Source organism: Pinus tabuliformis, chromosome 3_2 (assembly GCF_031772625.1).
Source record: "Pinus tabuliformis cultivar Carrire ecotype Pingquan chromosome 3_2, CPIR1, whole genome shotgun sequence".
NCBI classification, from domain to species: Eukaryota; Viridiplantae; Streptophyta; class Pinopsida; order Pinales; family Pinaceae; genus Pinus; species Pinus tabuliformis.
The window spans coordinates 1,036,005,881-1,036,025,136 of record NC_142302.1 but is presented as its reverse complement, the minus strand read 5'-3'; the positions used below and the strand labels follow the sequence as shown (position 1 = coordinate 1,036,025,136).

Sequence of the window (19,256 nt, the reverse complement as noted above, 5' to 3'; positions counted from 1 at the left end):
CTGATCCGGATTTAAACAGGAACGCAACAAATTACAGAGATAACCATATACACAAAGATGCAACGGAAATAATACTTCATTTCATTAATGGAAAATACTGAAATATGCTTACAAACAGAAATGGCAATAAACTAGCTAGGGCGATGGTAGCTTATCTCTGAGAAGAGATGTGAAGGCTACATGCCTCTGAACTGTGTTACAATGAGGCTCGAAGGCCTATTTATTGTTGAGAAACAATGGACAACCCTTAACATTCCAAAACCTAACCCTAGGAGATGAAACGCCAAAGTGTGGGCCCCGTTTGGGTAAATTGGTACATCAACTTCCCGGGGTCGTAACTTTGGCATACGATCTCCGTTTGACGCGTACAATAGCTCATTAGAAATATCTATCCGAGCACTACCACTTTGGGAAGGGCAACATCGGTCCATGGACCCATGTTGCCCTCAGATTTCCCAAAAAACGTCGTTTAGGGCCTCAAAACGGCTCCGGAAGTTCAGGACCCGAAAAACTGCTAAAAATAGTAAGTTGTGCTACAATTAAGGAAACTGAAAATGCTGAGAAAGACAATGGTGGGGGTCCAGGTGGACTTGGCAGGTGGCCACCAATATCCACCTGGATCATTCCTCCCCCCTTAGGAAGCAATGGTCCCCATTGCGTTGAGCTCCTCCATGAGATGAGGAAACTTCTGCTGAACTTGTTCCCTGGTGAGCCACTTGCCCTGCTGAAGGAGTTGGCCTGCTTTGACAACTCGATACAGTTGGATATTCTGTTGGCGAGTGTTCTTGATCTGTGTGTCCATGATCCGATCAGTTGCAGCTTGTTCCATGCAATCTGGATTTAATTCTGTGGGTTTGAGCTGTTCTGCAATGTCGGATGTGTCTAGCGATGGTGGAAAGTATGGCCGAAGGCGGTCCACATTAAACACTGGGTGCAGGCCAAGGAATGGGGGAATGCTGAGCTCAAATGCATTGTCTCCCATAGCCTTAGTAATGGTGTAAGGACCATATCGGAGTGGTCTCAATTTCCGATAGGCTCCAGTAAGGCGTTCCTTTTGCAAATGCAACCAGACTTTGTCGCCCACCTGAAACTTGTGTGGCACCCGATGTTGATCATGTCGCTGCTTGTACTTGGCATTTGATTTCTCAAGAATGTCATGGACCTGCTGGCGAATATGTTGGATGCGCTCAATGAAGCTGGTGGCCTTATCTGTTTCGGACTGGACATGAGTTGAATTCATGTGAGTAGCTGCAAGTGGCATGGCCACATCAATGGGGCATAGTGGCTGGAATCCCAAACCCACCTGAAAAGGGCTATGGCCAGTGGAGCTGTGAAGAGCTCGGTTGTAGCTGTGCTGAACGTAGGGGAGGCTCTCGTCCCATGTGCGTGGATGCTTTGAGTTATACATGCGCAGAATGTGCACAATCATCCTATTGACAACCTCTGTCTGGCCATCAGTTTGAGGATGGAAGGCTGTGGACTTCGTGAGTTTGGTGTCCAGCATTGACCAGAGACTGGACCAAAAGGTGCTGAGAAACCGACTGTCCCGATCTGAGATGATAGACTGTGGGATCCCAAAGTGCACCCACACTCGTTCAAAGAAGAGTTTAGCAGTGGCTTCTGCTGTGATATTCTTCTTGCAGGCCATCATAATGGCCATCTTTGAGAACCTGTCGACGACCACAAAAACACAGTCATTTCCATGCTTAGTGGAAGGAAGGCCTGACATGTAATCCATGGAGATGGATTCCCAAGGTTGACTAGGGGTAGGCAACGGGGTATAGAGGCCTTGCTTCTTAATGGTCGGTTTGGCAATGGCACAGGCAGTACATGATCGGATGTACTTCCCAACATCCTGTCGAAGATTCGGCCAATAGAAATAGTTTTGCAGTACTGCCACTGTTTTCTCGACCCCGAAATGCCCAGCAGCCCGACTGTAGTGTGCTTCCCAAATCATCTTGGCACGCTCGCTTGAAGGAACACAGAGGTGACCGAGGTGGCATAATAGGGCATCCTGGAGGTGAAAATCTGCAACCTGCCGACCCTCCAGAGTGTCTGGTATGTGTGGCCGAATTCTGGGTCGCTTTTGTAGAGAAGTGGCCAATCAAAAGTCTCGTGCCCGCAAGAGTTGAGCACGGTGGTTAGCGCCATGATCGGTGGTCGACTGAGGCAATCTGCAACATTATTGGTGCTGCCCTTTTTATACTTGATATTCAAGTGAAACTGTTGCAGGTATGTAGACCACTTCTGATGGCGATCATTCTGCAATTTCCCTTGGGTCTGTATGAATTGCAGAGGTCGGTGGTCTGTGTGGATGACCGTTTCCTTCCCCAAAATGTAATGCTTCCATTGTCGGCAGGCCTGTACAATGGAATACATCTCTTTATCATAAGTGGGGTACTTCCGGACTGTGTCTGAAAGTGTTTCACTGTGATATGCCACTGGATGTCCATGTTGAGTAAGGACTGCCCCAATAGCATAGTCAGAGGCATCTGTCTCGACCTCAAATGGTTGTTGTAAATCTGGTAACGCGAGCACTGGTGCTGTGCAGAGGCGATCCTTCAACTCCCTGAATGCCTTTTGTTGAGATTCAGACCAAAAGAATTTTGCTTTCGCCCCGCCCTTGGTGACTTGACTCAAGGGCCAAGAAATATGAGAAAATCCCAACACAAACCTGCGGTAGAAGTTGGCAGGACCTAGAAAGCTGCGGAGCTCTGTTAGAGTGGTTGGAGAGGGCCAATCCCGAATGACTTGGACCTTGGCTGGATCGACATGCACCCCCTGTTCATCAATGATGTATCCCAGATACTGAACCTCGGTCATGCCAAAAGTGCATTTCTCCAAATTGGCACATAGCTTGTGTTGCCGCAATGTTTGGAGAACCTGTCGGATGTGGTGGAGGTGCTCTTCCCAACTCTGGCTGAAGATCAGAATGTCATCCAAGTATACTACTACAAAGGAGTTGGTGAATGGCCACAAGATGTCATCCATTAGCCTCATAAAGGTTGCAGGAGCATTCGTCAATCCGAAAGGCATGACCAACCATTCGAAGAGGCCCTCCTTGGATTTGAATGCAGTCTTCCACACATCTGAGGGTTCAATTGGTACCTGGTGATATCCTGACTTCAGATCGATCTTGCTGAAATATTTCGCCCCCTTTAGTTGGTCTAGGAGGTCATCAATCCGCGGGATCGGGTACCTATTACGGACAGTGATCTTGTTCAGCGCCCGATAGTCAATACAGAGTCTCCACGTCCCATCCTTCTTCTGTACCAACACTATCGGGCTCCCACAGGGCGAAGAACTCGGATGGATGTGACCTTTCTGCAGGAGCTCCTGAATCTGCCTCTTGATTTCATTGTTCTCCATAACAGAGCGCCGATAAATTGGTCCATTGGGTAGCGGCGCACCTGGGGTCAGATCAATGGAGTGCTTGACTTGACAGTGCAGAGGAACCCCTGCCGGGGAGGTGAAGATGTCTTCGTACTCCTCCACAATCTTGTCCATCTGTAGCTGCCGTGCAGAGGGACCCCGTTTGGAGGCCGCGGCCACTGTCTTCTTCTTCCCTTGAGGGCGTATCATCAGGAAAACAAATTTCTTGGTTTTGGAAATGATCTTACTGCATTGTTTTGCAGTAATCAAAGAGATGGCGGCAGGTGGTGCTACCTCTGGTATCCTGAACAACTTATTTCCCAATGTAATAATAACAGCACGGGGCCTTGATTCATACACAGCATGTCGCTTCCACAAGTATGGTTGTCCTAGTAATACATCACAAACTTCAAGGGGAGCAATGTCACACAATACCTCATCCGTGAAGGGCTTGATGTTGTATGGAAGGCGACACTGCTGGCTCACGCGAAGATCCCGCCCTTGGTGAAGCCACCCAATGGTGTATGTTTGTGGATGTGCTGTGGTCGGTAAGCCCAACCGCTTCACGTCCTCTGCCGAAATGAGGTTCTTTTGACTCCCGCTATCAACAATGAACTGTATCGGGGAGCCCTTTACCCACATCTGGGAGTGGAAGAGACGCTCCTCCTCCTCTGGATCTTCGGGTTCATTTTTCTGGATCTTTGCGGTAGCAACAGTGGCGCTGGGATCTGCATCAATGATCTGCTTCCCTTTTTCATACCCCTTATCGGGTTCTGACTCAGAGTCGGAACATGCATCTGATTCTGAAACCTTTAGCTCAGCCACCAGTGACTGCTTGGCCCGACACTCACTTGTGTTGTGAGTGGAGCTCTTATGGAACTCGCACCATTTTCCAGTGTCCTTTCTCGGCTTCGCGGCGTTGCTCTTTGCTTGCAGCTTCGGCTGGTTGTCTTGGGCTGTCCTGCCTTGGGTTTGTCCTTTGTTCTGTGGTTTAGGGGCACCTTTCCCCTGCTTTGGATTCGCAGATCCAAAGTCTCGCTTCTTTTGTTTAAACTTCTGCTCGACCTTGACGGCATACCGGTATGCTGCGCCGAGCGAGGGGATGTTTAGGAACTGTATTTCTTCCTGGATGTACTTGTGCAGGCAGCCGCGGTATTTGAGTATCAAATGTTGCTCTGAATCCTTGATACCCAACTTTGTGCGAAGGGTATGGAAAAGATTGGTGAACTCCGGCACGTCTTGGTCCCTTCCCTGCCGCAGCGTGGTCCACTTTATGTATTCATCCTCATAGCTTCCGACAGGGTAGTACTGCTCCTTGATGGCATCCCGGAACGAATCCCAGGTGGGTGCGGCTGAAAATAGTGAGCCAGTACTTTCATCCTTCTGCTCGCAGTAGGTTTCCCACCAGTCCTTGACGTGGGGGGCTGCTTTGAGAAGAGCAAAAACAATCTTTTCCCGACACGAAAATTCATGAACAGAAAAATAACCCTCTAGCAGATTTAACCATTTATCTACGGCATCGGCGTCTATCTGACCCTCGAATATGGGGATTTCAAAATTAACTTGTACCTTAAAGGGTGTGGCATTTCCAGAGGAGCTGCTGGAAGCCGATGCGCCGCTTCTGGGTAGCCGCTGAAGGATCTGCGCAAAGTTGTCCATCATCGCGTTCCGTTGTCGCTCGAGCGCTTCTTCGAGCAAGATTTTGATGGGATCTCCTGCCCCCTCGTCTTTCTTCTCGTCCGCCATGGCAGGCCGTCGGGATTTGCGAGGCTGGTCTTGCAAAGGTTCAACCAGTTCAAGCCCTAACTCCTTATATCCCGACCTTGTTGGGGACATGCAAAGAAAAACAGAGAAAAAGCAGACCGCTCTGATACCACTGATCCGGATTTAAACAGGAACGCAACAAATTACAGAGATAACCATATACACAAAGATGCAACGGAAATAATACTTCATTTCATTAATGGAAAATACTGAAATATGCTTACAAACAGAAATGGCAATAAACTAGCTAGGGCGATGGTAGCTTATCTCTGAGAAGAGATGTGAAGGCTACATGCCTCTGAACTGTGTTACAATGAGGCTCGAAGGCCTATTTATTGTTGAGAAACAATGGACAACCCTTAACATTCCAAAACCTAACCCTAGGAGATGAAACGCCAAACTGTGGGCCCCGTTTGGGTAAATTGGTACATCAACTTCCCGGGGTCGTAACTTTGGCATACGATCTCCGTTTGACGCGTACAATAGCTCATTAGAAAGATCTATCCGAGCACTACCACTTTGGGAAGGGCAACATCGGTCCATGGACCCATGTTGCCCCCAGATTTCCCAAAAAACGTCGTTTAGGGCCTCAAAACGGCTCCGGAAGTTCAGGACCCGAAAAACTGCTAAAAATAGTAAGTTGTGCTACAATTAAGGAAACTGAAAATGCTGAGAAAGACAATGGTGGGGGTCCAGGTGGACTTGGCAGGTGGCCACCAATATCCACCTGGATCATATACACATGAGAAGAAAGGGTGCAGATGTTAATTCCGGGGATTCGGTCGAATTAACAGCAAGAGGAGAAATCGGTTGACAGGATTGCAGCGGATCTTTCATGCGTTCAAGAAGGCAAAGGTTGCGCAGGCTTGAAGGTTGAAAGATCGAAGGAACACGATGTCTCTAGCTCGCAATTCCAAAGGGATAACAGCGCAGTTCTAATGCGCACTGTTCATGCGCATTGCTGAGGGAATGCGAAGGGTTATACTTGGAGACGGTGAGATTGATAGGGGTCTGGAGTGGTAATTTAACAGTGGTCTCTCATACGCTCGAGGAGCAAGGGTTTGCGCAGGTCGAGGTTGAGAGAACGGGTTGAAGACGGAATTCGAGCAGCGGCTTGGGTATAAACAAAGACGCAGGTTATACGAGCGGTGGCACGTTCAGAGAAATAGCGCAGGAAGTTTATACGCAGTGAGCTGTCAGGACTTGGTTGGACACGTGGTCAGAGATCGGTGGTATTACGCAGGTCACTGATGGTCTGACGCGTGGACAGTATTATATACACAGGGTTATATATATATATACGCTGATGCGTTTGGAGCAAACAGCAAAGGAGATTGCGCAGGATTGCGGAGATAACGCGTGGACAGGGTTATATATATACGCAGGTTTATATATACAGTGATGCGGTTGGAATAAACAGCACGAAGATTACTGAAACATGATGAATCTGCTTCGTTGTGGAAGAGCCGCAGTCAATAAAGGCTGTAATGTTCTCGAATGCAAAAAGATTAATACGCAGGTCAGAAGATCTATCTGTCACCTAGCCGCAGTAAGGGAAGATATTTATATGATATAATAAAATACGCTGGAACATATGCTGTCTAGAATTCACAGGCCCTAATCTATGCAGTCAAGATGGCTCCCATATACGCGGAACATGATGGAGACTTACACGCTGTACATGAGAGGAATGCAACACCGTTCACAAATGGATTACATGCTGTCATGAAAACATATATGCACAACTATGGAAACCCTATACGCTGTGCAGGCAATGAACGCATCAATGCAGTGCAGTCAATGATAAACATTGCTCGTGGAATACATTATCGCAGTCAATGTGTGGATGTTAACACTGGGTTCACGCAGTCACATGTGATATACGCAGTCAACGTGTGGGTTATACGTTGTTATATTCACGCAGGTCAATATGTGAATGTGTTACACTATATTCACGCAGTTATATATCAGACACAGTCAACGTGTGATACCCTGTTATACGTTATCATATTCATGCAGTCAAATCACTGTCAAAATGAAGTAGCTGCAGACCATACGTGAAGAAGCCACAGACTCCTGTGAGTATCCTCGAATGAAGAAAGCCGGATGTATGTGATCTGGGCACATCTAGTCTTGATGAGCTAAGATCACAACAGTTATAAACATTGAACAATGATCTTGATTTTAGTTGGATAAAGATCTCATTGACATACAGCAGCCTTGAAGCATTGGATGATGTTTCTATATGCTGTAGTGATCACCTCTGAAGAAAGTAAGAGACAAGGATCATAATCTTACAGTACAGTAAGATGCAGTTATGATCTCAAGGTTCAAAGATCATCTCAGCCTCTTGGAATAATCATGGCGTGTAATCACTCATCAGAGCAGAGATGAGATCATTAGCATGAGTAGCATAATGAAGCATGCTGTAGATCATGGGCGTACAGTGATGTATGAGAGCATGATGATCATGAGCAACATGATGGTGCTACACAGTAAGGTGCAACAAATGGATGAAGGAAAACATACAAGGGGACCTTTCCCCTCAAGTGTCACAAAGACATCTGAGATATTGCAACTGGTCCATTCTGATCTTTCCGGTATGTTGCCTGTAACATCCCTGGGGGGATGTTCTTACTATATGACATTTACTGATGACTTCTCTCGCAAAACCTGGATATACTTCTTGAAGAAGAAGGATGAGGCTTTCATGTGGTTCCGTACCTTCAAAGCCTTGGTGGAAAATATGACCGGAAAGAAGATCAAGATTTTGAGGACTGACAATGGCACTGAATATGAGTCAAATGAGTTCAAAGAATTTTGCAGAGAAGCTGGCATTAAGAGGGAGACTACCACTGCATATACTCCTGAGCAGAATGGTGTTGCTGAATGCAAGAATAGGACTATTGTGGAAGCTGCCCGTGCCATGCTATGTGACCAGGGTCTTCCAAAGTTTCTGTGGGGAGAAGCTGCAAATACTGCTGTGTACATTCAAAACCGATGCCCTCATTCCGTTTTGGACTCCAAAAACTCCCGAAGAGGTTTTCTCTGGTAAGAAACCTGATGTCTCACATTTTAGAATTTTTGGATGTCCTGTCTATTTTCATGTGCCGAAAGAAAAGAGAAGTAAGCTGGATGCTACTGGGAAGAAAGGAATGTTTGTGGGCTACAATGAGACTTCTAAGGCATATAGAGTCTATGTACCTGGTCAAAGGGAAGTAGAGATAAGCCATGATGTCACGTTTGACGAAGATGCTTCCCTGAAGAAAGTAGTAGATCTTCCTAGATCTGAAGAAAACCATGAAGAAAGACCTGGAAATCTGGAAGAACCCCAGGATGAGACTATGCCTGATGTTGAAGGGCCAATGGACCCTATTGATTCTTCCCCTTCTCTAGGAAAGAGGCCATCATGGCTCAGGGACACCCTCGAAGATGTTGAGGGTCATGCTGCCCCAAGGGGAACATTCCGAGAAAGCAAGAAGCCGTGTAGATACCAAGGGTATCTAGCTGCCATGAGTACTATTATACAATCTGAACCTGGATCTTTTGAAGAAGCCATCAAGCATCAAGTCTGGAAGGATGCTATGCATGAAGAATATGAGGCTATTATGAAGAATGATGTCTGGGATGTGGTCCCGAGACCGAAGGACAAATCTGTTGTCACCGCTAAATGGCTCTACAAGATTAAACATGGATCTGATGGGAGTGCTGAAAAGTTTAAGGCAAGATTTGTTGCCCGTGGCCTCTCTCAAAAGGAAGGAATTGACTATGACGATATATTTGCACCTGTGGCTCGATATACCACCATCCGATCCATCATAGCCCTTGCTGCTACGCAAGGATGGAGTCTTCATCAGATGGATGTCAAGACCGCTTTTCTGCATGGTGCAATAAAGGAAGAGGTGTATGTAGAACAACCTCTGGGATTTGAAGATCGAGACACTTATGTCTGCAGGTTGAAGAGAGCCCTCTATGGGTTAAAACAAGCACCCAGAGCTTGGTATGAGAGGATGGATAGTTACTTGATGAAGCTGGGCTTCACTCAAAGCAATGCTGATCCAAACCTTTACTTTAAGGTTGAGGAAGGAAAGCCTCTCATTCTAGTGTTGTATGTGGACGACCTCTTCCTGACAGGTGATAACCCTCTCATCCATCAATGTAAGAGGGAGCTTGCTGCTGAGTTCGAGATGAAAGACCTAGGACTGATGCACTATTTCCTAGGCCTGGAGGTCTGGCAGAGACCTGGAGAGATTTTCCTTTCTCAAGGAAAGTATATTGTGAAGCTTCTGGAAAGATTTGGGATGGTGGACTGTAAGTCCGTGTCGACACCAATGGAACTCAACTTTAAGAAGTTGAGTGGCAGCGCTGCAGGGCCTATCTTGGCCAATCCTACTGAGTATCGTCAACTCATAGGAGCTTTGATGTTCTTAGTGAACACCCGTCCGGACATATGTTTTGCAGTGAATACTTTGAGTCAACAGATGGTTGAGCCTCATCATTTTCACTGGGTTGGTACCAAGAATCTTTTGAGATATCTTCGGGGCACGATAAACCATGGGCTGAGATACACTGCCGGGAGTGTGATACTCCGGGGATATACTGATGCCGATTTGGCTGGCAGTGTGGTGGATCGTAAGAGCACATCTGGATGCTGTTTCAATCATGGTTCTGCTTCGATCTCATGGATGAGCAGGAAGCAGAAGTCGGTGGCTTTGAGCACCGCGGAGGCCGAATACATTGCTGCTAGTATGGCCTGTTGTGAAGCAGTTTGGTTGAGGAAGCTCTTTAGTGAGTTGTTCCAACATGTGCTAGATACCACTGTAATACTCTCTGATAATCAGAGTGGGATTCGTATGACTGAGAATCCTGTGTTCCACGACCGATCCAAGCATATTGAAATCAGGTACCACTTTATCCGGGATATGGTACAGCGAGGCGCCGTAAGGCTCGATCATATAGGAACTGATAAGCAGGTCGCGGATATTCTCACTAAGCCCCTGGGGAAGGTCAAGTTCCTAACCTTCCGTGAGAGTCTTGGTGTCGTGGAAAGACCCTATGATGTGGGTCTTGTTGGACGATGAGCTCTGGGAGCTCTGGGGGGCTTTGGGGATAGCTTCTCGGAGCTATAAGCACTCATAATGCTTCTGCCCCACCCTTGTGATTATTGAGCTGGTTCGCCACTCATTTAATCTGTGCCCCGTATGCATCCTACCCATTGAGTTCAGGGCTCATGGGAAGTACCTCTCATTTGGCCAATGAGGTGTGGAAAAGCTAGAGACTATTAGCAAAGACTGATGGACGCATCAGAGATTGCCGTACTCTCTATCTAGGATGGCATGGTCCAACCACTTGATCTGGGATCAAGATTTGTGAGGTCTGGGACCTCTGGACTGATTATGTCAGTCGGGGAATGATGTCTTTGTGACTGACCCACTTCTGTTCTGAAATAAAGAAGCCAGCAAAGCAAGTTTCGGCGGGATGACTCACGATGTTAATTGCACTAATAGATGGAGTTCTCCCTAGTTGAGAGGGAGTGTTAAAATTGGACAACTAGGTCCAAACTCCATGTTCTGATGCTCAGATTAAGAGGCTAATATTTTTGTTGGATTCCTCTTTCTGAGAGGTGTAAAATCCATATAAAAATAGTCTTAATCCGATGAGCAGAACTTATATTTTGAATTTATTATTCTTAATAAATTATATGTGCAAAGGTCAGCCAGTTTTGTAATGTAGGCTCACATGCCCAACAGATGTGTCACACACCCTCATTGATGGATATATATACAGGAAAAGTTGGAGAGAATTTAAATATAACACAACTCACATCTTCCTCTCTCATCCTAAAAGTACGAGCTACCTGGAGGGTTGTTGTGACACATGCTGGGCTGGCTGACCAAAGGAGACTTTGCTGGTTGAAGCATCCTGTTGACCGCCGAAACAAACACATACATTTTTCTTGTTTCTGATTTGTCTTCTGTAAGATCTGCTTATATGTTCTATCTGCATTTTGCTTATCTACTTGTATGATTGCTGTTTGAAAAGTGAAATTGCTCTTAGCATAGAACATCTACAAAACTTTACACTCTATCATGACGAATGATGTTTGGGAGGTAGTGCTAAGGTCGGAAGACAGATCAGTTGTACGTTCTAGATGGATCTACAAGATCAAATATGTTGCAGACGACAGTGTGGAAAAATACAAGGCTAGGTTCGTGACAAAGGGGTATGCACAAAAAGAAGGGATAGATTATGAGAAGACCTTCGCCCCAGTTGCCAGATACACTTCTATCTAGTCAGTTATATCCCTAGCAGCTTAGATGGGATGGCAGCTTCACCAGATGAACGTCAAGACAACCTTATTGAACGGGGTTATAGAGGAAGAAGTGCACATAGCGCAACCAGAGGGCTTCGAGACTCATGAGGCGCACTCATGTGTGTAGATTGAAGAAAACTCTATACAAACTCAAGCAGGCTCCCAGGGCATGGTATGGTAGGATTGACAGCTACTTGCAGCAAATGGGATACGTCAAGAGTGACGCAGATCCCAACCTTTACTATTTGATGGTAGAGGGTGAGCCATTCATTCTAGTTTTGTATGTGGATGATCTCTTTTTGACAGGATCATCGAGGCTCATTGAGGACTGCAAGAAGAACTTGGCAGCAGAGTTTGACATGAAGGATTTAGGGTTGATGCATTATTTCCTAGGATTGGAAGTGTGGCAGAAGTATGGGGAGATCTTCCTTAGGCAACGAAGATATGCTATAGATATTCTAAAGAGTTTCAGAATGCAGGATTGCAAACCCATGTCTACCCCCATGATCACCAACTGGAAGAAGATAGACGCATCGGATGACAAGGATGTCGACCCCACCTTGCATAGACAGCTTATTAGATCTCTTATGTATCTATTCAATACGAGACCAAATATTTGTTTCGTAGTCAATGCCCTTAGTCAGTGCATGTTAGAATCGAAGAGGGTACATGGGGCAACAGCAAGGCACATTTTGAGGTATGTGCGTGGCATAATCGACTATGTGTTGAGATATACCCGAGGAGATGATGTCAGATTGTGTGGATTCACCAATGCAAATTGGGCAAGCAATTCAGTGGACAAGAAAAGTACTTATGGGTATTGCTTTAGTGTTGGATCAGGGATGGTTTCTTGGTGTAGCAGGAAGCAGAAGTTAGTAGCACTGAGCTCTGCAGAAGCAGAGTATATGGCAGCAAACACAGCTATGTGTGAAGCTAATTTATTTATTTATTTTTGTAAGACTTTTAGTAAGCGAACATCAGGTAAAAGAGGAATAGCACACTGTAAATTCTTCAGCATAACCATGGATAGAATTGACATTCAGGAGGCTTCAGATTTGTCTTCCAGGTTGGAGGACGAATTTGCTTGCTTGTCAGGATCAACTTCACAGGGTGTCTGGTATATAAACAGTGGAGCATCAGCGCACATGACAGGTGTTAGAGAGTATTTCTCTAGCTACAAGGAGGAGCAGATGGACTTCCAAATTACTATGGGAAACAGGACGAAATGTACTCTAGTTGGGAGACGTACCATAGATTTTCAGAGGGAGCCAGAAGCAAGCACCAGCGCTACAGCTGTATTGCATGTGCCAGGATTAGGTATGAACCTGATTTTAGTGTCTCAGCTATAGGATAAGAGGTATGATATTCACTTCGTAGGGAAGAAAGTGTACGTCAAACACCCAAGCCAGAAAAAGGTAAAACAGATTGGAGTTCGAAGTAACAGATTATACCGGTTACAGATTGACTCTCTAATGGCACTAATAGGCAGTGACAGTAGCAGTGGGAAGGAGTTGAATGAATTATGGCATAGGAAAATGAGACATCTACACCATGGAGCACTCAGGATGCTCAGAGAAATAGTAATAGGGGTTCTAGAACTTGCCACGGAACACGATGATGTGTGCAAAGGATGCATACTTGGGAAGTATGCTAAGGCAGCATTAGAAGTGACAGCAGAGTTGATGGCGTGTTAGGACTCATACATTGAGATATTTGCAACCCGATGTCCACTAGAGCTCTCAGCGGTGCTGAATATTTCATCACCTTCATTGATGACCATTCCAGGAAAACCTAGATCTACTTCTTGAAGACCAAAGATGAGGTATTTGATCGTTTCAAAGAGTTTAAAGCTCTCGTGGAGAATGCGACATGGAAGAAGATCAAGGCACTTCGCTCAGATAATGGTCAAGAATATATTGATAAAGACTTCACAGATTTTTGTGCAAAGGAAGGCATCAAGAGAGTGGACAACTCCATATAATCCACAGCATAATGGTGTAGCGGAGCGGAAAAATAGAACAATTGTTGGAGCTGTAAAGGATATGTTATATGACAAGGATTTACCCAGATTTCTATGGGCAGAGGCATGTAACACAGCAGCATATATCCTAAACAAGACTCCTCATAAAGCATTGGGGAAGAAAACACCAGAAGGAGTCTTCACAGGGAAGAAGCCAGAAGTTAGTCACTTCAAAAATTTTGCCAGCGTTGATTATTGCCATGTGCCAGATGAGAAACGTACCAAACTGGATCATACTGCAGATAAGGGGTTCTCCGTTGCATACAGTGAAACCTCAAAGGCACACAAATCTACACTCCTAGCAATAGGAAGATTGTAGTAAGGCGAGACATGAATTTCATGGAGGACCGAGCTTTCAGGAGATCTCATGAGATGCCTATAGGTGATCAAAATCAGTCAACAGAAGCTCCTTTGGTCCAGCAGCAAGGGCAGCCAGTGGGACAGGCAAGAGGACAGTCACAAGGATCGAGTATTGTGACCAATACCAGTATTTCCTCAGGTGTAGGAAATCCAAGGAGTTCTCAATAGATGGAGAAGCAGAGGCAGGATGAGGAGGAGCTAGTTGAACCTCCCATGACTAGTGGCAGAGCCAGCAGAGAGGTTCGTTAGACAATGAGAGATGCAGAGGAGTTTACTGAAACTCATAGGACGAGCAAAAGACAGTGCAGACAGCCTGACAGGTACCAAGCATTGGTGGCTCAAGTTGTAGAACCTTCCAGCTTTCAGGAGGCCGCTCAACATCAAGTATGGGTAGATGCCATGGTAGAAGAGTATAGCTCTATCATGACAAATGATGTTTGGGAGGTAGTGCCAAGGTCGGAAGACAGATCAGTTGTAGGTTCTAGATGGATCTACAAGATCAAATATGTTGCAGACGACAGTGTGGAAAAATACAAGGCTAGGTTCGTGGCAAAGGGGTATGCACAAAAAGAAGGGATAGATTATGAGGAGACCTTCGCCCCAGTTGCCAGATACACTTCTATCTAGTCAGTTATATCCCTAGCAGCTTAGATGGGATGGCAGATTCACCAGATGGACGTCAAGACAACCTTATTGAACGGGGTTATAGAGGAAGAAGTGCACATAGCGCAACCAGAGGGCTTTGAGACTCATGAGGCGCATTCATGTGTGTAGACTGAAGAAAACTCTATACAAAGTCAAGCAGGCTCCCAAGGCATGGTATGGTAGGATTGACAGCTACTTGTAGCAAATGGGATACAAGAGTGACGCAGATCCCAACCTTTACTATTTGATGGTAGAGGGTGAGCCATTCATTCTAGTTTTGTATGTGGATGATCTCTTTTTGACAGGATCATCGAGGCTCATTGAGGACTGCAAGAAGAACCTGGCAGCAGAGTTTGACATGAAGGATTTAGGGCTGATGCATTATTTCCTAGGATTGGAAGTGTGGCAGAAGTATGGGGGGATCTTCCTTGGGCAACGAAGATATGCTATAGATATTCTAAAGAGTTTCAGAATGCAGGATTGCAAACCCATGTCTATCCCCATGATCACCAACTGGAAGAAGATAGACGCATCGGATGACAAGGATGTCGACCCCACCTTGCATAGACAGCTTATTAGATCTCTTATGTATCTATTCAATACGAGGCCAAATATTTGTTTCGTAGTCAATACCCTTAGTCAGTGCATGGTAGAACCGAAGAGGGTACATGGGGCAGCAGCAAGGCACATTTTGAGGTATGTGCGTGGCATAATCGACTATGTGTTGAGATATACCCGAGGAGATGATGTCAGATTGTGTGGATTCACAAATGCAAATTGGGCAAGCAATTCAGTGGACAAGAAAAGTACTTATGGGTACTACTTTAGTGTTGGATCAGGGATGGTTTCTTGGTGTAGCAGGAAGCAGAAGTTAGTAGCAATGAGCTCTGTAGAAGCAGAGTATATGGCAGCAAACACAGCTACGTGTGAAGCTATATGGCTTCGGAAACTACTGGCGAGCTTGTTCAGGCAGAGGATGGAGGCAATCAATGTCTTCTGTGATAATTAGAGTTGCATAAAGCTCTCTAACAATCCAGTGTTTCATGACAGGTCAAAACACATAGATATTTGATGTCATTTCATCAAAGATTGTGTACAACGTGCAGAAGTCCAACTATAGTATGTTCCCACAGAAGTGTAGGTTGCAAATATTCTCACGAAAGCTCTAGGAAGAGCTAAGTTCGTCTATTTCAGAGAACAGATGGGTATGGTGCAGCACTTGTTTCAGTAGCAAAGACAGATTGCCTTGGATGATTCCCAATTGTAGTAGCAACAAGTGAGAGGGAGTTGCAATGCAGATGCATTGTTGGCAGCAGTACAGCAGGGTCAGCAGTAACACAGATACAGCATATATCAGAGTTGCGCAGTGGTTGGTCGGCAGCAGCAGCCAAACATTAGCAACGTTATAGGTGATGATGCAGAGATAGGGTGTTGTGGCAGGATATGCAGCACTAGAACACATTCCTCGCTAAGAAGGAGTGTTAGTTTTTGTAGCATCGAATGTGTTCTAGCCACGAAATTTCGTGAAGAAAAGTGAATACAAGAGATCTCCAAAACCCAGAAATCGTTTTTGGAAATCTCGCCTAGAAGTGTCTCAATTAGATTATTAACCGTTTTCTAAATATTTTCTAAGTCTAAATTTAGGGAATATGATTAATTAATCAGTGTTAATTGAGATAAGGTGAGAATCATCTAGAAACTCACACGGATCGGTCTAGAGATGATCCTAGCCATAGATTAAGTTTTAATATTGGTCGTTGGTGCTCCAACAATGGATTATAAGAGGAGATCGATGTGGTGATGGAGAAGACACCAGTGCAGATACTCAATTGCCCAAGCAATTTGATTTTCTCAGTAGCAGTAGCTCAGCTAAAAATAAAAAGCCAAAGAGTGAGTAGCAGGTGGGAGAGGAGGGTAGCAGCATTCTGGGAGGAATGTTTCCAGTCCCCAGAAGAGGCAAATGAAGGAAGGTCGAAATTCTCACAGGGTCATCATAAGTTCTGTGTAGAGGGTCACGAAGGAGGCTCAACGCAAAGACTAGGGAGGTAATTTTGAAGGCAGAAATTTGTTGTTGGGTGAGAGAAAATTCTCACAATAATTTTGCCAGTGTTTCCCTCAGATTAGATTGCCAGTTGGGCGTCTAAATTTTTGTACTCAAAATTGCTACTAAAGAATAATAATAAAACCCTCATCTGCTGCACCGGTATTCCGCATTGGGTTTTTCCGGGGACAACTGTCCAAAAATAACTGTGTCAAAAATTTTGTGTGCACTAGAATTTCTCAGTTTTCAGTGTTTTATTTTCTGCAGAATTTTTACGGTGAAAATTGCAGTTGTGATTTTATTCGTTGTTTTCCGTAACAAATAAACTACATAATTAAATTTACAATTAGAAGAATAATTTCCAGTTGCTGCAATAGATAAAATTTCACATTCGTTGCATTGTCTTTACTATTCACCTGGAAACACTGGATCACATGGGTAAAGTGCAGGAGCAAAATAATAATAATAAAATACAATTTTTTGAAAATTAAATTATGTTTCATGGAATCTGTTCTTCCCTCGTGAAAGAGGGTTTTTCAACCCAAAATTTTGGCATTCTCACCTTCTAGTGAAATACTAAGATCTTAAATACCTTACATGAAAGTATGGCCATTGGCAATCCGAATGCTTTTGGAAATCTAACTGACTATAGACACTACAAATTCCTTATTTTGGAAGTACTCTGAACACATACCCCAAGGGACTGCATTCCTTCTGCTGTGACAGCAGGTCAGATCCGAGGAGTTATCTAGTCCAGAACTTGCACCCAACCTCAACCTTTATTGAAATTATATGACATGGGTGGGGCAAACTGAAACCCTGGTGAATTGGTTAACACACTGCTGAGCTCAACCTTGTACAAGAATGGAGCCCTAGTGGATGGCATAACGCTGTTGCCCTCACCTGCGAAAAATAGTGGAGCCCTGGTGAATGATTTTACACCTTGCCAACCTCACAGGTGAAAAACAATGGAACTCGGATGGATGGCCTAACAATCTGTCAATCTCACCAATGCAAGAGAGTAGAAACTACATGGACATGCCTATTTGACACTTCCAGATGTTAAAATAGAGAATACTGGCAGACACAGCATAGTCTAACTGAATAGAATCCATGAACTATCTCACAAATGAGCCTACTGTTTAGCCTACAAGCACACAAATCCGTAAGGAAAACAACAGTAACCCGCATCTAAGGGGATTTTACTCAGTCTGAGTAAGTATGCATGTATATCGGCAAAGAAATAGAAAATCAAAGTTGAATTTCTACAACTCCTTATAGGACCAAACTGGTAAAACCTTTCACAACCAAACCACTAAGACCTCTCAAGTAGGAGCATAGACAACAGGGAAATGCTAACGTTTCAGACAGGACCAACCCCGTAAGATCTATAAAAGATATGGCACTTGTACAAACTTATGAGTATGATCTATAGAACACAACTTCTACAAGTATGTGCAGAGGCGAAGATGCTGGTCTAGTTTTGAAAACCGCATTAAGAAACCCAATCAAAACGCTGATTTGCAGTGAACAGTGAAGATCACTGCTGCGTATCACATGCAGATACTACAGATAGCATTTACTAGATAACCATGACCCCCGCAAAATCACAGAACTAAAAGCAATGAGATACAAACAGAATTTAAACATCAAGCTCCCCATAAAACAAACAAAAATTTAAAAACCCAAAACCGAACTCACCCGAAAGAACATTTGCAGTCTCTTTATGAGGGTCTTCTTGCAGCTCCAAGCCAGTCTTCTCCTCCAACTTAGCCATTGCATTATCTTCACCAAATCCAACAGTGGTCACCAGGTCTTCCATAACCAACCTGTGGCTCGAATCAAACAAACCACTCTGGTAAACCAAGAAAAGAGGGAAACCGACTGTCCATGGACTATTTGAGTTGAATCAGTACAAAAAAACTCATGCCAGTGCTGCGCAGTTCGATTAACTGGTTGGGGACATCATTTCTTATGGATGTTTAGCTCCAAATTTCTCCAAAGTATGCAGTTGGGTCACTCCAAATTTCTTCATACTGCAGGTTCCTTGTTCACATACCCTCTGGAAATGTGCAGAGAAAGCAGTCAGGGACAGTCCATCAATCCCATCAATACAGCAAACGTATGAAAATCCCGTACCTCTATGTACACAGTAGTTTGTTCTGCTTTGCATTCGACTGCACAGTGAAAGGACCCCTCCTGGTGGTTGCAGTGAAAAAAAATAGTTACAAATCAAATCCATTTTTAAACTTCCCGAAAAGCGACAACTATAATCCATTGAATTTAAAAAGGCAAAGAATCATAAACGTTACAGTCGATTTCATATTTACCAGCCTTCCAAGTTTTAAACTATGAGCGTGTTTCTTGTGTACATTTGTACCTTGTGGACACCGTCCCTGCTTTTTCACAATTATTAAGTGCCTTTTTATTTACTGGAAATAGATTATGCAATACATATTGTATTTTATTTTCATGATTATGTCCACAGGAGTTGAGATCCTATTGAATATTGGGAAATTAGTTTTTTTTGGGTTTAATTTTAATTTTTATTCTATAATTTAATCTCTATTTTGAAATAGGTTTTCAGGAATATTAATTTCATTTATTCTCAGATGGATGGCTTAATTTTTATGAAAAATATAATAATATTAAATATTTTCTATTTTCAAATTTATATTTATTTAATATAATTCTAAAATTATTATTTAAATTATTAGGGAAAAATAATAATAGCATTATTT

General features: G+C 44.2%; 1 protein-coding gene across 1 annotated transcript in view; it reads right to left on the bottom strand.

The window, feature by feature from the left end:
- Positions 1–18,757, bottom strand: part of LOC149184132 (uncharacterized) — a 153,842-nt gene extending 135,085 nt beyond the window's left edge. The window contains 1 exon segment of the mRNA XM_089415237.1: positions 18,217–18,757. Coding sequence (XP_089271363.1) covers positions 18,217–18,337 — 121 coding nt within the window. The 5' untranslated portion in view covers positions 18,338–18,757.
- Between the last annotated feature and the right edge of the window lie 499 nt (positions 18,758–19,256).